This window comes from Amblyomma americanum, chromosome 11 (assembly GCF_052857255.1).
Source record: "Amblyomma americanum isolate KBUSLIRL-KWMA chromosome 11, ASM5285725v1, whole genome shotgun sequence".
In the NCBI taxonomy this organism is placed as follows: domain Eukaryota; kingdom Metazoa; phylum Arthropoda; class Arachnida; order Ixodida; family Ixodidae; genus Amblyomma; species Amblyomma americanum.
The window spans coordinates 65,511,642-65,529,005 of NC_135507.1; the positions used below are offsets into that span (position 1 = coordinate 65,511,642).

Consider the following 17,364-nt stretch of genomic DNA (forward strand, 5'->3'; position numbering starts at 1 on the left):
TTGTCAAAATTGCGAGTGTAAAACATGAGAACACAAGCTCTGTATAAAATATTGCTCATTAGATTTCACATTAACCCTTTTCCCAATCCTCAGTGCTAACTATGAGTTATCCTCCTGAAGTTGAAAGCATATTTTCGATTCAAAGCAGGTGCTTAGTCGGAGAGAAATAAAAAGATTCGCTATGATATACATTTAGCACCGAAGCTTAGGCAACACTGACTACTGAGCGGATTCACTCCTGTTTCAGTTTCATAGTAACACTCATTTACAGAAGTGCTAGTTTGTGGAACAAAATGGAAAAGGCTTTGCGCCATCTCTGTGGTAGGCAGAGCTGTCATTTGATTTTTTTTATTCTGTTTTCATTTTATTTTTATATATGGTAAAAAATATCAAAAAATTCTTGACCCCTAGCCAGAGGACCGTGGTGGGTCCAAATTAAAGATTCTCGACAACTATAGATCCAGCTCTTATATAAGAACAAAATAATTTAAAGGGAAATATCACAAGGCAGCAATGCATAAACGCGTCAATATGCGCGTTTTGTTACAGATAACTGAGCACTATTAAACAGCCAACACCTCAGCTGTCATTATATTCGCGATTCAAATCCAGCCATACGCAACTTTGCGAGGGGCCGCGTCTCCCTCATCTGCCTCCAAATCGTCAAAAGCACCCACCACACCCCCGCAAGAGAGATCGAGCTGTTATGGGTTCCGGCCCACTCGATGAACCCGGGCAAGGAGGCAGCTCACGAATACGCCCGCAGTTTCGTCGGCCGGGCAGTAGACTCTTCTGACCCGAGTTTCTGTAAGGATGGCCTGAACTCGTTTTCCGACATAACATACCACTTTCACCTCCAAAGACGCACCTTCTCTCCGCCGCATAAACCGCTACAAAGATCCAGGAGGCCACCTGGCGTCGCTTGCAAACCCGTTTCCACCCCAATTCGGCGGTACTTTCGCTCATGTACCCCAGGTAATACGCCCCCCCCCCCCCCCACCCTTCCCGATGTAACGTAACAAGTGCGGCGAAACAGCCACACTACACAGTATCCTGTAGAACTGTCCGGAGGGTCCGCTCCCCCGACCTAATTCAGCCTTTAACATCCGAGCAGTGGGAGGCCGTGCTGCTCAGCTCCGAGCCGGAGACCCAACTCCGGGCAGTGGACCGAGCCAACGAGGTCGCCGTAAGCCACGGGCTGACGGCCATTTAGCGCGACCAACAACTCAACTTAAACCACTTTCAGCCGGCGAATAAACGTTTTCCAATCCAATCCAAACACCGACTACCTAATGAAAACTGCTCTCGTAATGTTAACATATTATTCATTAGCTGTGTCTTAGTGGAATAGAGGCGGCAAAAGCCAATTTGATGTCTTGCGGTGAACTATTAGAGTATGTGGCTCCTGTAGTGTTAGTGCCCCTTTTCCAATAAAACTATTTTTTTTTTGCAGCAGAATATTGCCACGCAACTGACACGCGACGCCTGCGCTCTGAGCCGCGAGGCCGACGAGGAACTTCGTCGTCAATCGCGTGAAGAGCGCCCTGGCTGAGCTTGGTCTTCTTCAGGTTAAACTGGGCCGCTCTGAGGTCCCCTACCACGTCTACGGTTGCCCTCCTTCTGGTCGGTTACAATATTATTACCGTACGCTAGGATGCTAACCAGTCCAGAAGAGCGAAATAAAGAAGCATTCAAGGGATGTTAATGTTTTACTACATTGTTCGAGCGCATATGAATTTTATTTTTGCGCAAAATATATAAATATATATTGGCATGATCACCAACTTGGCTCTTCGTGCTTTGTGTTGTGATTCGAATAGATTATTTCTGTCCACATCGGATGGTATCAAGGTAAGATTGCATTTCAAACCTCATGATTAAACACTGCATGTAAATGGCAGGTAATAAAGGCAGTACGAACGCAGTACTATATATTTTATCTCAAAACATGCCGCTTTCCTGTAACAAGGCAGACCGGCTACGTAACTTTCCGCAAAGATTGAAAAGTTATGAAACAGTTTTTGTGACTTGTTCGGGTCCAAAAAAAAGCAGAAAATACTTGGCGAGGAATCCCCTCAGTCAAAAGCCTCTACTTCACCTGATTGGGAAGCATGAGGCAGGGGAAAAGAACACTAGTTTTATTTATCCATTTATTACTACCTCAAAGGCCCACTGGATCATTACATGAGGGGTGGGCTAGCATATCACTTAATTAGGTCAGTGATGAATTATTTGAACGATTCCATGCCAGGATGGATGAAAGCTTCAGCGGGCATGTTGTTCCAGTCTCTACCGGTCTGGACGAAGAATGATTTCAGATGCGCAGAAGTGGATGCTCCAGGTGTATGAACAGCTTTATGATGACTGATGCGAAGTGATAGGCAGTGTGCAGGGGTGCTAACAGAATGACTCAAAGGGGAATGATAAAAACTATGGAATAGGCAGAGTCTGGTTATTTTCCGGTTGAATTCAAAGCTGGGCACGTGAGCTTTTATATTCAATGCTGTTACGCTTGTATGATATGAATAATCGGATTATACGAAATTTTCCGCCCGTCTCTGGACGGACTAAAGGAATTTGGCTAGGTTAATATGCTGGGGACAAAGATTGAGCACGAATATTCAAGTTTACGATTGAGAAGAGTTAAATATGCGGACAGTTTTACAGAAGCACGTGCTAATCTCAAGTCGCGTTTTAGATAACCAAGAACACGGTTAGCTTCGTTGGTTATGTTCATTATGCTTGTAATCCAAGAGAGTTCCTGTGTTAGGCTGATTCCCAAATATTCATATGAAGATGCGTGGGATATCGTAGAACCGCGAATGGTGTAGTTAGGAGCAGGATATCATTGACGGCGATGGAATTTTACAGTAGTTTTATTAACGTTTAAGGACATTAGCCAGTTTGCGCACCACTCTGCTGCAAGTTTTATGTCGCATTGCAGATGGTAAGTGTCTGTGTTATTAGTGATGCTCCGGTAAATGACGCAGTCATCGGCAAAGAAACGAACGGTGGAAGACAGAATATTTGGGAGGTCGTTAATGTAAATTAAGAATAATAGATGCCCAAAAAGCATGCCTTTTGGCACGCCTCAGGGAACAGGGGAGATCGAAGATGCACGATTGTTAGCCCATACAAACTGTTGGCGGTTAGTCAAAAAATTTCGCAGCCAATCATGTACTATTGGGATAAGGTTTAGGCGTGAAATTTTAATAAGAGGCCTTGATGGGAAACTTTGTCGAAAGCTTTTTTCAAAGTCTAAAAAAGGAGCGCCCACGGGTGTGTTAGTGTCCATACTAGAACTGATGTCGTGAGTAAAGAGAGCCTGTTGGGCACAGTTGGATAGGTTTTTCAGGAATCCGTGTTGAGAAGGGTGAAAAAAGTTGAAAGCCTGCAAGAAGGTCATGATGCGTGAGTCAAATACGTGATCCATTAATTTAGAAGGAAAGCTAGTGAGGCAGATGGGATGGCAGTTCTTACTAGACGGTGGAGGGCCTTTGTTGCGCACTGGGAGGATTTTCCCAACTTTTCAGTCGTGAGGTACACTACCGGGCTCGAGTGATTGCTGCAATGTATGGCAAAGAAGAACGGCTACAACGTTTTTAGTATTCTTGAGAACTTTTGCGTTAATTTCATCTCTGCTAGCTGAAGTTTATTTCATGGAATCGATTAAGGCGATTATTTTGTTAGGGTCAAAACGTATGTCCGGCATAGGAGGATAATCAAATAAGAGTAGTCAGGCATGTCACCTACAGGTCCGTGGGTGAAATTGGATGAAAATGTATAATTTAACGCTTCTGCAGCGTCACAGTGTGAATAGGAGAACCGTGTTCGTCGCACAGCGATAATGGCGGGCTTGCTTTTGGGTTTATGGCCTTCCAAATTGCCTGGGGTTGTTGTGAAGCATATCGGGTAATGTGGAAGAGAATAAAGTTTTTTTTCTTGTGCTGCGTAAGAAAGGAAGTTCTTTTCGGCAGCCTGATACTTTTCGCATGCGTGCGCGTCATTAGAATTCTTTGCAGACAGAAAAAGTCTTTTCTTTTTGCTAAGCAGCCTTTTTAACGTTCTGTTGTACCATGGCGATGATGACCATGTGGTGACTGTTATAGTCGAGATTTATTTGCGGATGAACTCGGGCATTTTATCAGTGAACAGAGACCGGTTAGTTTCGACGGAGTGATTTGCAAAGTTAAAAAGGAAAGTGCGACAGAATTCCGTGAGGTTGCTATACATGGTATCGTAGACACCTTTGTCGTAGAGCGTTAATGTTTCCGGTAATTCTTCAATGCGTAATAAGGCACTTTGATAGGTGCCGTAGACTGCCGAGTGATCACTCAAGCGTGATAGGTGCGTAAGCGGTGAAATTCTGTCATTGTGAGTAGCGAGCTCGAGAACGCTAGAAGAATGATTATCCTGCCTTGTCGGGTTGGTGACAAGCTGAGATAGACCAAGTGTGGGGCACGAGTTCAAAAAATCGCCCTCGATATTATGCTTGTTTAATGTTGTTGGAGGACATTCCAAGTTATGAGAGGGAAAATAAAATCGCCAAATATAAGCAAAGGTGTGCGCGGATAAGAGGTGGTTATGGACTGGAGTCCATCGTGAAACTGCATGACAAACGAAGCATCACCGTCAGGAGGCCTGTAACAGTAGATGATAACGGGCGGGTTAAATGCTTTGCAGCCAACGAACATGATTTCGAAACATCAGGTGACGTTTATGGGGTAGCCGAGCTAGCTTTGATGGGTGGCAGTCAGGACGCCACCGCCACGCCTGTTCTCACGATCGTGGCGGAAGATATCATAATTAGGGAAAGTGGCAGATAATTCAGAGTTAGAAACGAAAGGATACAGCCAAGTTTCTGTTAGTACCACTATTTTACTTTTGATGGTGTCAGTAAACAGCGCAATGCATCTGATTTCGCTAAAATGCTTCTGATGTTTGTGTAAATGAAAGGTACAAACTTATCATGTGATTTGGAGCAGGATGCGGCGTCTAGCTACGGCTCATGTGGAGGAACCGTCTTATAGAGAACGACAGTCTGAGAATAGGGGTCAAAAACGTATGTGGTATTAACTGCAATAAGTTTGTTATACCTTAATTTGTACGTTTTCTTATCGAATTTGTAGAATTCAAACACGTTTGTGGACCAGTCAGGTTCAAGATGAGCAATATTCAGAAATTGCATATGAAGAGCCTCGGGTTCTTGGCACGTGGCATGACAGATTACCTAGCATTACGCTACCATTATGGGTCGATTTTTGTTACTTTGGTAGCGTTCAAGCCTATGTACAATTTCGATGTCCTTAGGTTGGATGGTGATATCGGGGTTTTCTTTGCTGAGTTTATGTGTTTTTCACACTCCTCCCATGTTTCCTGAGCTGCATCCTAAAGGTTTAGCTATTGCGTAATTAGATAAAGCAGTCCTGTTGCAGAAAGACGGCATTTAAACACACTGAAACGCCAAAAAATAGATCCGGAAAGTAAAGAACAAAGCACTAGAAACAAAATAAAACGATCGGTATGACATCAGTCGCATAGTGACACGCATCATGAAGAACCTGAACTTAAATAAAGAGCAGGAACAAGACACCACGACAAAGAAACAGCTCACATTGAGAAACAAGCTATAGAAAACCGTCGTCAAAGTATTTTCTTCACCGCAATCTGGAATGTCATCATCTTCAGCAGACAGGCTGCGTCCACTGCAAGCCAAATGCCTTTCCCAAATTTTCGCAATTCACTCTCTCCTGTGCCATCTGCGAAAACCTCAACCCCTCAACTTCCTGATCTCATCATTTCACTTTACCTTTCATTACTTTCTGTCACGCTTGCTTCTCTCGGAATCCAGCCCGTTACCCTAACAATAACTGATTATGTTTCCTTCGTATTACATGACTTGTCCGTGCACATTCCGTTTTCTTGACTTCACCTCAGATGTCAGTAACTCGCATTAGATCTCTCATCCGCTCTGCGATCTACGTGTCTCTAAACGTTATATTTATCATTTTTTCCATAGCTTTCTGCTTTCTCCTCAATATAGGTTCAACCATAGTCCATAGCCTCCTATTTCTGCTCCGTAGGTGAGTACAGGTAACACACAGCTGTTAGATACTTTCTCTTGAGGGACATTTCTATACTGCCATTCATGAACTTACACTCTAGGCTAAATGCACTCCACCCTGTTCTTATTCTTCGGAAGATATCATTCTCCTGATGCGGATCTGTAGTCACTACCTGTCCTAAGTAGGTACTGGATCGGTCAAAAGTTCCCAGGCCACAGGTTCTGATTTCGAGTGCTATAGTTATGCACTTACGATAACCCCGAAGAACAGAATCTCTATAGACCTTCTTCAAGCCGCAATGTCACAAAGTTGCGGTGGCGCGGATATCAGCAGTGACTTTCGCACGGTAGGCAAAACAGGATCTGCCTGCCCGTGCCTACATCATGCCTGCGCACTACAGAAGCAGCATGTATTCGCAGCTGCGACACTTTTGGGTCCGCGTAGTAGCGTAAGAAGAAAAGGTAAATGAGCTTTGATAGGTTTCTAGCAGATAAATACTGCTTTAAGGAATGGGCTGCCACAGTAAAGTGCGAAATATGGGTCTTGATCGCAGCTGGCGCTCAATATACTTCCTAGCAGGAAAGTTGCTGCGGCCATTCACCTGAACATCAGCATACTATGCTTAAATTACGCAAGGAAAAAAAGCACACACTTAGTAGCGCACGTGTTTGTCACCGTGAGCCATTTTAGTGCGCATGAGGTGCCTGCAGGTTCCTTCGCCACCAAGGAATGCGTTAATTTGTTGATAGCACAGCATGTGTTTTAACATGTGTCGAAGTTATAAGAACGTCTAATGGCGCGTTTTGTGGCATTTGATATTTACTTCAAATTTGTACTTAATATGACCATAAGAATTATTTGATTCAAGCAGAATGAAGTCTCGTAACCTGTGTCAATCTTTCACGGTCACGTTGGCGTGCATAGAATAGGGTACTGGTAAGCTGTGCCAATTTTTCGCGGTAACGTTGGCATGCTTAGAATAGAGTACTGGGAAGGTGTGTCAATCTTCGGCGGTCACTTTGGCGTGCTTGATTAGTGTACTGGTAAGCTGTGTAAATATTTCGCGGTCACGTTGGCATGCTTAGAACAAAGTACTTTTCGTGTGCTAAATTTCACTTGCTTTTTGATAGCATCATGTGTCATAAGCTGTTTCTTGGGCGGCGCATCATCGCGAAGCTTGCTTGGAAAGAAGCAGCCACAGGTGAGCTACTAACAAAGATACGTAACGAGATTGACATTGAACGCGGCAATGAAAAGTGTTCTCGTTATTTATGCTTGAGATGTAACCAGATTTATTGCAAATATGAAATTGCTATGCTAATTTCAATAATTTGTCTTATTTTCAGCGGGCTACTAATAGAGACATGTAGCGAGATTGAGAGCGGACGCGGCAGTGGAAAGTGTTTTCGTTATTTATGCATGAGATGTAACCACAATTTGTGGAAATATGAAATTGCTGTGCTAATTTTAGCAATTTGTTTCATTTTCAGCTACCTGGCACAGTTATTGGGTAATTATAATTAACACCATCAAGAAGTCATTCCTGGGTTTTAACTAATAAAGTAGAAAGTGCACAACTTTTTTTTGTGCCAACACGCTCACAAATCCCAGTTCTGTATGATTAGTTCTTTTTTTTTAGATGCTCAACACTTACGCATGCATCTTTGTATGAAAAGGTTACTAAAATAACTGAAAAACTACTCTACATGTAGAAGGAAATCGGGGCATTTTTGAGATTCCTCCACCTCACACGATTCGTTCGCGACAAATGGGATACCAAATCGATGCCAATTGCAGAAAGTGTGAAAGCTCAGAAAATATCCTAAAGTTTATTCCCTCTTTTACGGCCTCGCAGATTTCGCTTTCGGTCAAATGCGGCCTGAAATTCAATGCAATCTCTGGTCTCTCCTGTTCGTGATGATATTAACAAGGTGGGCTCCGTTGTTTGAAACCCGCGGAATTCGCGACGCGCCCGGACCATCAAAAGCGCAATTAAATAGAAATATTTGACGACCACACATATAAAAAACTAGCTTTCTAAAATTCTGCTTCATATTTTACTGTAATTTTGGTCACGAAACAGGTTAAAACCTCAGGGCTAGGAGAGAAAATAATATAAGAAATCGAAAATTTTTCAAAGAACGACCAATTTATCAAATGAAGAAGTCGAACTTCCAGGTGCCTGTTCCAAAAAATAGCGCTTGCTTTGGACAGAAGAGGGTGGGGACACGACGTTGTCGCTACTTCTCTTTTTTTTTCTTTATTGCCTGATTTCGGCAAGAACAACAATACACAAATACACTAACAGGGCACCATGAACAATACTTAACACTATCTGCCTGGTGAGTTATGGCTTCGTCAAATTAAAACTCAAAACTCTCTAAGGGCCACCAATGGCTCTATTCTTTCGAGCCACTCGGGAGCTTCAGGAGCGATTTTCTGAATTTCAGTATACTTATACATACACTCCTGAAAATAGATCCGTGCTGGCCGTGCATCAGGATCGCAATGATATCCTGCCATTATGGAGCGCCAAATACAGTGGAGTCCCATTAGCATAATAAGGTCGAATAGTGTCCCATCCTCACTCTCTACAGGCAAGTACCGTATTTAGTGAGAGTCTAGCGGAAATTCTTTTTTTAAAGTCCTTTGCAAGATGTCCCAGAAGTATACCCCTTCCCAACAATGCAAAAAAACGAGGTCTATTGTCTCCGGTTGTTTACAGAATAAACAATGTGATCCCCAAGGTAGAAATAAATGCTTCCCCTCCAAATATTTCTTTACAGGTAGTGTTCCGGTATGTAACTTAAAGAAGAATGTTTTTGAACTTGGCGGCACCTGCATCGTCTTCACACGCTTAAGTACGTCGCGTCCCAGGCCTCCACTGTATATGGCCCTGTACATAGGTTGTGGAAGAACTACATCGCACAAATCCCCATACAACTTCTTCCTGCTAACAGAAGACAAATACTCATACGAAAATCGAAAAGATAGGAATCGAACACTCGCGACAACCTCTCTAAAGTAACCAAAAATACGTCCCGATAAATTTTCGGTTGAGACAACAAAATCCGGCAGCGCATTTCCAAGCCTTAAATGGCCCACAGTGCGCAAGAACGGATCCCTTACATCACGCACAAAAAAAAACCTGCTTACGACCTGCCGCAGAAATGGTGCTCCAGACTGAGGCCACCGTCCTTGACCCGCATAAACAAATTCGTCCGGCTGCATCGTTCCCCGCCTGCAGCCCATACAAAAACGGCAAAGATCCGGTGCAATCTCTGTACGTTCATCCTTGCACAATGCAACACTTGCATCACGTACCACAACCTAGACATAAAAAACAGATTACACACTGTGGCCCTTGCGAAAATTTACAGATGTTGCCCTTTCCATCTCTCAACCTTTTCACGCATGGCTTGCGTCTGTTCTCTCCAGTACGGTTCGCTATCGCGATAACCGTCTAGTGGGACGCCCAAGTACTTTACCGGGGCCGTCACCCAGGACATGTTCGCAAAGTTGTCGGGCTTCGTTGGCCATTCTCCGTGCCAATACCCCAAGGACTTTGACCAATTCACTTTACTGCCTGTGACTTTGGTGAATTCTTTTACACATGCCACGGCCTCGGTTACACCTTCCCGATTCACTGTGAACACTGCCACATCATCCGCATAGGCCTGCAGCTTAACTTCTGCCGCCTGAAGCTGGAAGCCAGGAATTTTTTCATTTTTCATGATATTCAAACACAACGCTTCTGTAAATGCAGAATAGAAGGGGGCTAAGGGGACAACCCTGGCGCACCGAACGCTGCAGGACGATGGGGGCCCCCAAACTCTTATTTACAATTAGTCTTGTCGTGCAGCTCCGGTACGCCAAGGCCACTCCCTCGCGAATAATGGACCCTGCATTTACATGGTCGAGTATGCAGAACAGGATTTCGTGCGAAACACAATCAAATGCTTTCTCAAGATCAAGCTGAAGTATTGCTACACCGCTATTTGTATGATCACAACATTCAAGCACACACCTCGCTCTATGAATATTGGTAACAATAGAGCGTCCCTTGATCCCACACGTCTGGTGAGGACCGACTATGTCTTGAATAACTGACTGTAGTCTACGGGCTAAAATCTTCATGAAAACTTTATAACCTACGTTTGTGAGTGCGATAGGGCGATATGCTGTGACCTGTTGTAACTTTTCTGCTTCATCATATTTAGGAATTAATACTGTGTGGGATGTACCGTAAGACGGAGGCAATTCATTTACTTTGTAGGCTTCATTATACACTGCTGTCAGTACTGGCACTATTTCGTGTTTATATGCTTTGTAAAAAGCAGCACTTAATCCATCAGGTCCAGGTGATTTTCCAAGATTCAAATTTTCTATCGCATGCTCGACCTCTGACGCAGTTATCGACAGCTCCAACCTTTCTTTCTGTTCGTCATCTAATCGCGGTAAAGCGCCAAGAAACTTTTCCTTGAATGCGCTCATATCCACTACTTGCTTTGCAAACAGCACCTGATAATATTCAAGAAATGCCTGCTGGATATGACCGCTTTCTCCAGATAACGCCCCACCCCAATCAATCTTTTCAATGTGGTTTCGCTGAGCATGCGCTTTTTCAATTCCTAGCGCTTGTTTTGACGGTGTCTCCCCAGCTGCTACATCTTGCGCCCTAGCCCGCACAAGCGCGCCACGATAGCGTTCTTCTTCGAAGAGTTCAATTTTGTGTTTTATTTTTCTAATGTCGTCGATCCATTTTCCAGGCTCTTCGTTTTTTTTTTTTCGACAAGTTTAGCCAGAAAAGATCTTAAATTTTCTTCCTCACGCTTCTCCTCTTGTGGTATAAAGCTTGACCTTTCGATCGCTGCTATCTTTATTTGTTGTTTGCAAAGTTCCCACTGCTGCCATACTTTCAGTTCCCCGCCCGTCTCTAATTTGCCGATTTCTCCATTTACTTTCCTGCTTAAGATGTCTGTAAAGAGCTTATTATTTAATTTCCACATCTCCCAAGTAAACTGATTTCCTCTTTTCTTTGTCCCTATCCCACACTCCACTAAACAATGATAAGAAAATGATACCGGTACTACACTGTAGGTACTGCATTTTGAAATAACATCCGGCGACACATAAAGGCGATCTAGCCGTGCATGGCTTGACCGCTTAAAATGTGTGAAACTCATACAACGGTCGCCTTCTAAACAATCGGCCACATCATCGAGGTTGCACGTAGCTATAACCTCTGAGAGTGCCTCAGTGCTTCTGTCCCTAAACGCCCGTGCACTGGTTTTATCACACCCTCTCAGGACGCAATTGAAGTCACCCATGACGATCAGGGATTTCTCACAAATTAAGTACTTGTTTAGGCTCTAAAAAAAACTGTCCTTTCATCCACCGCATTTAAAGCGTACACACAAATTATGCGCCAATATGTTTTGTTGTACACGAAGTCAAAAAAAAAAACATCTACCCGACGGACACGCCATATATCTCTGAACCTCAAGTCCCGGTACATTCTTAACAAAAATGACACAGCCCGCCGACGTGATTATAGCGTGGGACACTACTGCAAAAAACCTAGACGTGAAACGTCGCACCATGTTCCCGGTCTCATCTTCCCCGTCAATTTTCGTTTCCTGCACTGCCAGGGCGTCAATGTCATGCTCAGTTAAAATGCGGTATACCTGGCTCTGCTTCTTTTTGCTTGCCAGTCCCCTGACGTTAAGTGTCCCGACTTTAATGGGGGACGCACGAGCCATTTTCATACAGAAGAAAGAGGCCGGGAACATGGTGCTTACTCTTCCCGTCTAGCGCGTGGCTAGACGACGTCTTTGACACCGGAGCCACCCGGTGCTGTTTCCAGGCCTGGCTGCGGGGGCGGTTTGTCGAGGGTTCTACTCTCCGTCAACACATTAGGTCGTGGTCGGATGGATGGCCGCCGTCCTTGGGTGTTTTTGCCGGCGGCTCCTCGACACTGGGGGCTGCCGCCTTGTCTCCATCGATTCCGGTCTGGGCATGTGGTCTCTTCGCTGGGGCAGGACCACTGGTAGTACGGGCGCCGCTCTTGTCATGGTTCACGTTCGGAGTCGCTGGCTCACTTTCTTGGAGCGCTGAGTCGGTTTCTTGGAGCGCCGGCGCGCTTATTTCATCACTCGACGCCTCCATCCCATTTGTCGAAGATTCTGCCCCTTCATGCTTCCGCCCACCATCGCTGCTGGAGGGTCCCGAAGACTCCGTCGCGCCTGCGTGCTTTTCGGGTTCGCCTATGCCTTTTGCAGATTCTTCCGCCTCGGCTACGTACATCAGGAGCTCCGCAGAGTCGTCTTTCGACACAGCGCCCGTGGCCACCGCATAAGTGCGAACACAGTCGGCATCCGCGTGACCGTACCGCCGACACTTCGTACAGCGGGGAACTTTACATTCGCGCCGCACGTGGCCCGTACCGTGGCAGCGCAGGCACTGCATTGGATGTCCAGGCGCCACGACAAGAGCCAACTCTCCGGCGACGCGTACCTGGTGTGGTAGGTCATCCACTTTAAGGCCGGGCTTCAATTTCAGTAGGACAGTTCTTGTTGCTGAGCTCTTGTCATTGCCGCCTTGGATCCGCCACCGCTCTCGCGTAACGTCGGTAACTTTGCCAAACGCCGCTAATGACGTCCGGATGTCGTCGTCGGCCACACCATGAAGCATCCAGTGTAGCCGCAGCTTTACCTGTTGGTCTTCCGGGTCGATGATAGTGCAGCGGCGTCTCTTAACTTGCAGCTGATTGAAGGCGAGCAACTTCTTTGCTGCCTCCGTGCTCCGCAGGGTAACCGCCCACACATGGTTGATTTGGTACGCCCCCAACGCGACCACGTCGGGGAGCGTACCGGTCTCGGCCAGGGCGTCACGGAAATCCTCGACCCGAAACGGCCTCGCTAGCACGTATCCGTGAAGGAAAACCGTGTTGAAAACAACGTCCTGTTGGCAGTGTCGGCAATATGATCTGGTAATCCTTATCTTCGCAGTCTTCAATCCTGTTTCCGCGGCCGTCGAAGGCCGCTGTCGCCGCTCCGCTGGAGCCCATGATACTGCGATCCGATCAGCTCGGCTGCCGGAAGCAGAATACTTGTCGCTACTTCTCGCTCTGCGCGGAATGTGTGTCAACAGACGGTGAGCGCAACGCCAGCATTTCCCATCCCTACTGCCGCGAAGTAAAATCATTTTGGCTAATACAGAGTGTAAAAAATTTGTTATTTCACTCAATGCCTAGTGTAAAAATAAATGGAAGCAAAGCTTTCTGTTTACCACTAACTATATATACAATGCAAACTCCCAACTGTTTCTCTAACTACGCTGTACGTGGCTAGCACGAGCCCATGCACTTCGAGAAATTGCTAAGTTCATAGCATCATCCACTGCTGTGATTCGCGGAAAATGAAAACGCGTCTACAAGCCGTAAAAACCGCGCTCAACTTCTCTCCGCGACGCCGCTCCCTGGCCTCTTGCCCACCGCAAGCCCGCTAGCGACTGCAGCACCACCTCGTTTGTTTGCAAACATGCAGGAGGTCTATAGAGGAAAGGAGAAGAATCAATCTCACCTCTGAGAACCTTGATAGCTTTAGCGCTATCATAAGTGCCAAGATATGACGCTGAAAAGCAGACCCTGTGGCCTGGGAATTTTTTACCAACCCTGTACAATTGCTTGCCACTTCTAACCTTTCGCTGCCCATTAGAAACTGTGTTTTCCCTACAATACTGTTTAAAGATACTTTAGTTAAGACAACATTAAATTTTAGACACGCTGTTATGCTCTGCCTGCCTGGGTCCTTGTCATGCTTTGCTATTCCCCGCCTGAGTTACTTATCAAGAATGTGCCACAAGCGAATCGGATATTACATAGGTAATTTTCCTTAACTGATATCGCTAATCCCTTGATATCTATTTCTCAGAATACAGCCTGAAAACTCGAAGTGAGTTGTACCAAAGAGATTGTGTCACCTTCAATGACACCCTTCCTTACTAGACATTTTTTACTTTCTCTACTAAGAATCATGGCGGCTGCACAGCTACTATAGGCGTATTCAGTACTTTTGCATGTGCCTCTTCTACAGCCTGCTTCCGTAATGCCTGCATGACGGCTGTGGCTTCGACAGCAGTACAGGTTGGTAAAAGTAGGGTGCTTCGATGTGCCTGCCTTCGCTAATGTAACGTGTAGAGAATTGTAACAACAGTGTTCGAACTACTGTAATTGTCCACGAGGCGAACATGATCGCGCACGTTTGAGACTATAACTCGTGCTAAACACACGGGGCTAGCTGCTAATGCTGTAAACGGCGAGCGGCACAAATTGGGGTGGCACTGTGTCCTGCACGACTGCTGTGGCTTCGACAAAGCCGAAGGCTTTCTCGTAATCTATTAGGACCATATAGAGTAGTTGGTTATATTCTGCGCATGTCTCCATCACTTAGCCATGATGTGAATCTGGCCTATTTTTGAATAGTTTTTGCAAGCGCCGCCCTTGTCTTTCGGTTCACTTAAGGCGAAGGTCGCGCTGAGTGTATGAGTTGAATGCGTTAGCAAATACCTTCTAGTCAACGGACAGCAAGCTTCTCGATCTCTAATTTTTATGTGCATAGCATTCTGTTCTAAAGAATTAAGATAACCTTTGCGCTCTTCAAGTTTCCGTTACGTTCGAGGCCATCATGCATTGCGTCTAAAAGGTCCTAAGTCCTGCTGGCACAATCTCCCCACTGTCCTTCAATAAATCTGCAGTTACGTGATCCTCACGAGCGGCTTCCTCCCTTTGCGTTGCATATTAGTGTTTTGTGACTTGTTACACTGCTGACGCAATTTCCTAATATTCAACATAACTGACTTCATCATCAGTATCACGTATAGTGTAGCTACTGCAGAGATGTGTGACAAATTTTTACAGTATTCTTTGTCGTGTGTATTTTTACATTAACGACCTTCCTGTCTCTTGCGGTGTAGGTGTGATTTTTGAAATTAATTTCATCTTGATCGACTATAGGCTGCCTCTCCTCTTTAGTAATTAATAATTAAAATTCCTTATGTTGGTTACCTTGCACTCATTACCCTAAGCCTAAATGACTACAAGGGGGCGCGAGGGTAGTCTCTTTGGGGACCAACTGTTTTGCCACAACCATTAGTGCTTTTCGGAATAAACTACAAAAGGTGAAACTGGTGGTCCCATAGAAATTGGGTGCAAGAGTTTGTCCCCGGGAGCAGCCTTTTCCAGAAGAAATGCAAACGAAGCGCGATTTTCAGTGCGAATTAGAGCGGGATAGTCCGGGCGGAAGCACTTATTACGTATAACGCTTTCGCTAACCCTTACCGATCAATTCTGTGGGGTTGAATTGAGGAGATAAGTACGTTCTCCCCACTCAATCTCGACTGACACGGTTCAAAGCCTCCTGGACCTCACCCCGTGATCGCGTACGCTACCGAGCGCTCGCCGACCACGGCGGGCCTTGCTCTGAGGGAACAAAGAAACGACACACTGGCTGACACAAACAGGCATTTATTGCTACAGAAACAATAACGCCAGCTAGCAACAAGGTACGCTAATGAATCGAGGTCGTCCGACTCACCAGCAAGGTTCCGAGCGAATGTTCGCCCGCCCTTGGGCAAGGGATATATACTCCGAAGGCCGGACGGGACGTGTACGGGAGCCTGTCTCCCCGTCGCTTCCTCGCCCCGCCGGCGAAGAGCGGAGCCGCGAGCGACACGTCCGCCCGAGCCGACGAACCCAGCCGAAGCCCCCATGCCCCCTCTCCCGCGCGCGGGCTTTGGCAGTCTCCCGCGCGCGGGCTTTGGCAGTCTCCCGCGCAGCGATGCTGGCGCCCTCTCTTGCCAGTTGATGTAAGTGACAAGGGAATGCGCTAAGCCTCGAGGTGAGACTGCCGCTGCACGGTGCCTCGCGGGAAAGGAAACTCAGGGGGCTGCAGGGCAGGTCCCCACAATTCCACAACAAAGGAAACAGAAATCCACACACCCGAAAATGTCAGGAATAAAACTCACCACCTTTGGATCGGGAACCAAGCCCGGATATAACCACGCTACCACAGCAGACGGTCCAGAGATGAATGTGAACGCCTTTCATACGGAGCACACACATTGTATGAATTTAGCGCTTGCAGTTTAATAAAACGTTTTGGTGTTGAGTGCAAAGTATGGTGATTTTTTTTGTCATATGATTTTGCAAGAAGCTAAGGTAAGGCTTAAAGTATATGTACGGTGGTTTAAATCTTGTTTTTGGCAAAAAAGAAGTGCCGAACCGTGCATACATACCAGCCGTTACTTGAAAACCAACCATCCTTGTTTTCTTTTTTTTTTTGCGGATAACGCGGTTTTATCTGTAGCAACAGGAAGCTGCACATTGCGGCCTGTTGAAAACTAATACAGAAGGCTGTAGTTAACTTCGTTTTTTTACTGGCGGGCAGTGGCGTTGGGTTATATAGTAAATGCCGCACATCGTTTCGCTAGTGTCGCCAGCAATTACGCAGCATCAGCTCAGATCCTAAACAAACGGCAACAGAATGAGACTGCTTATGCTCGCTTAACGCTATGCCTTTCAACTCACTTTCGGTACGCATTGAAGTTCGTGTTAGTTGTTTATGCATTTTCGTAGCTGCCAGTCGCTTCGATTCTATGAACCGTTTTTCTCACGCAAAACAGTCTATCCGCTTCGGCACGGACAGCGGCGGTGCTGTCACCCTCCTTATGGCTCATTCGCACTTGGGCAATCGGCGGCGACAGCGAGCGAAATCCGCCGCTGCTTATATGCTGCCTCGTCCACACTTCCCAGCCACCACCCCACCGCTCTTGACGTAGAGACATACGGCCAAAAGTTGTACAAAGCGACGCTGTCGACGTACCATGCGCGTATGCAAGTTTCCGTACGCTAAACGCACGTATTTTGCGGAACTTTGTGCCATATCTCAGAATCCCACTTTGAGTTTGCAAACAGAGAAGACACGATAAGTGCAGACTAGTGGCGCCATCTGGTTATTAGGACGGCGAAGATCTTTGTCAACAAACCGACGCACCTCTTAAGCCTAGTAGCGGCAGAATCGTCACCCTAGATGAAAAATAGTGCAAATTTATCACTCATACGTTTTCTTATAGGAGCAATGAGACGAAGGGAAAAACCGGTGTCACATTTATCTGAAGTGAATGCACTGAAAAGGCAGTAACAACGACAAAATCAGTCAGAAGCGAGGGGTACTGCTTTGAGCGGTGCCGCCATGCTTGGGTAGCAACGGCGAAGCAGAAGGAGCAAATTTGGTCGTTC

The 17,364-nt window shown here is 45.9% G+C and overlaps 1 protein-coding gene across 12 annotated transcripts in view; it reads left to right on the forward strand.

The window, feature by feature from the left end:
- LOC144110183 (uncharacterized) overlaps positions 1 to 17,364 on the forward strand; it is a 147,276-nt gene that overhangs the window by 115,424 nt on the left and 14,488 nt on the right. For 9 of the 12 annotated variants that reach the window (XR_013309754.1, XR_013309755.1, XR_013309759.1 and 6 more), the window contains one exon: positions 1,457 to 1,784. The exons of 2 other annotated variants lie outside the window; for them this stretch is intronic. Coding sequence is in view for 1 of the 10 variants with exons in the window: in XM_077643018.1 (XP_077499144.1) it covers positions 1,454 to 1,552 (99 nt within the window). In the remaining 9 variants the exon portion in view is untranslated. Of the gene's footprint in view, positions 1 to 1,453; positions 1,785 to 17,364 lie in introns of those variants that run through there. One more of the 12 variants, XM_077643018.1, reaches the window with a different exon arrangement.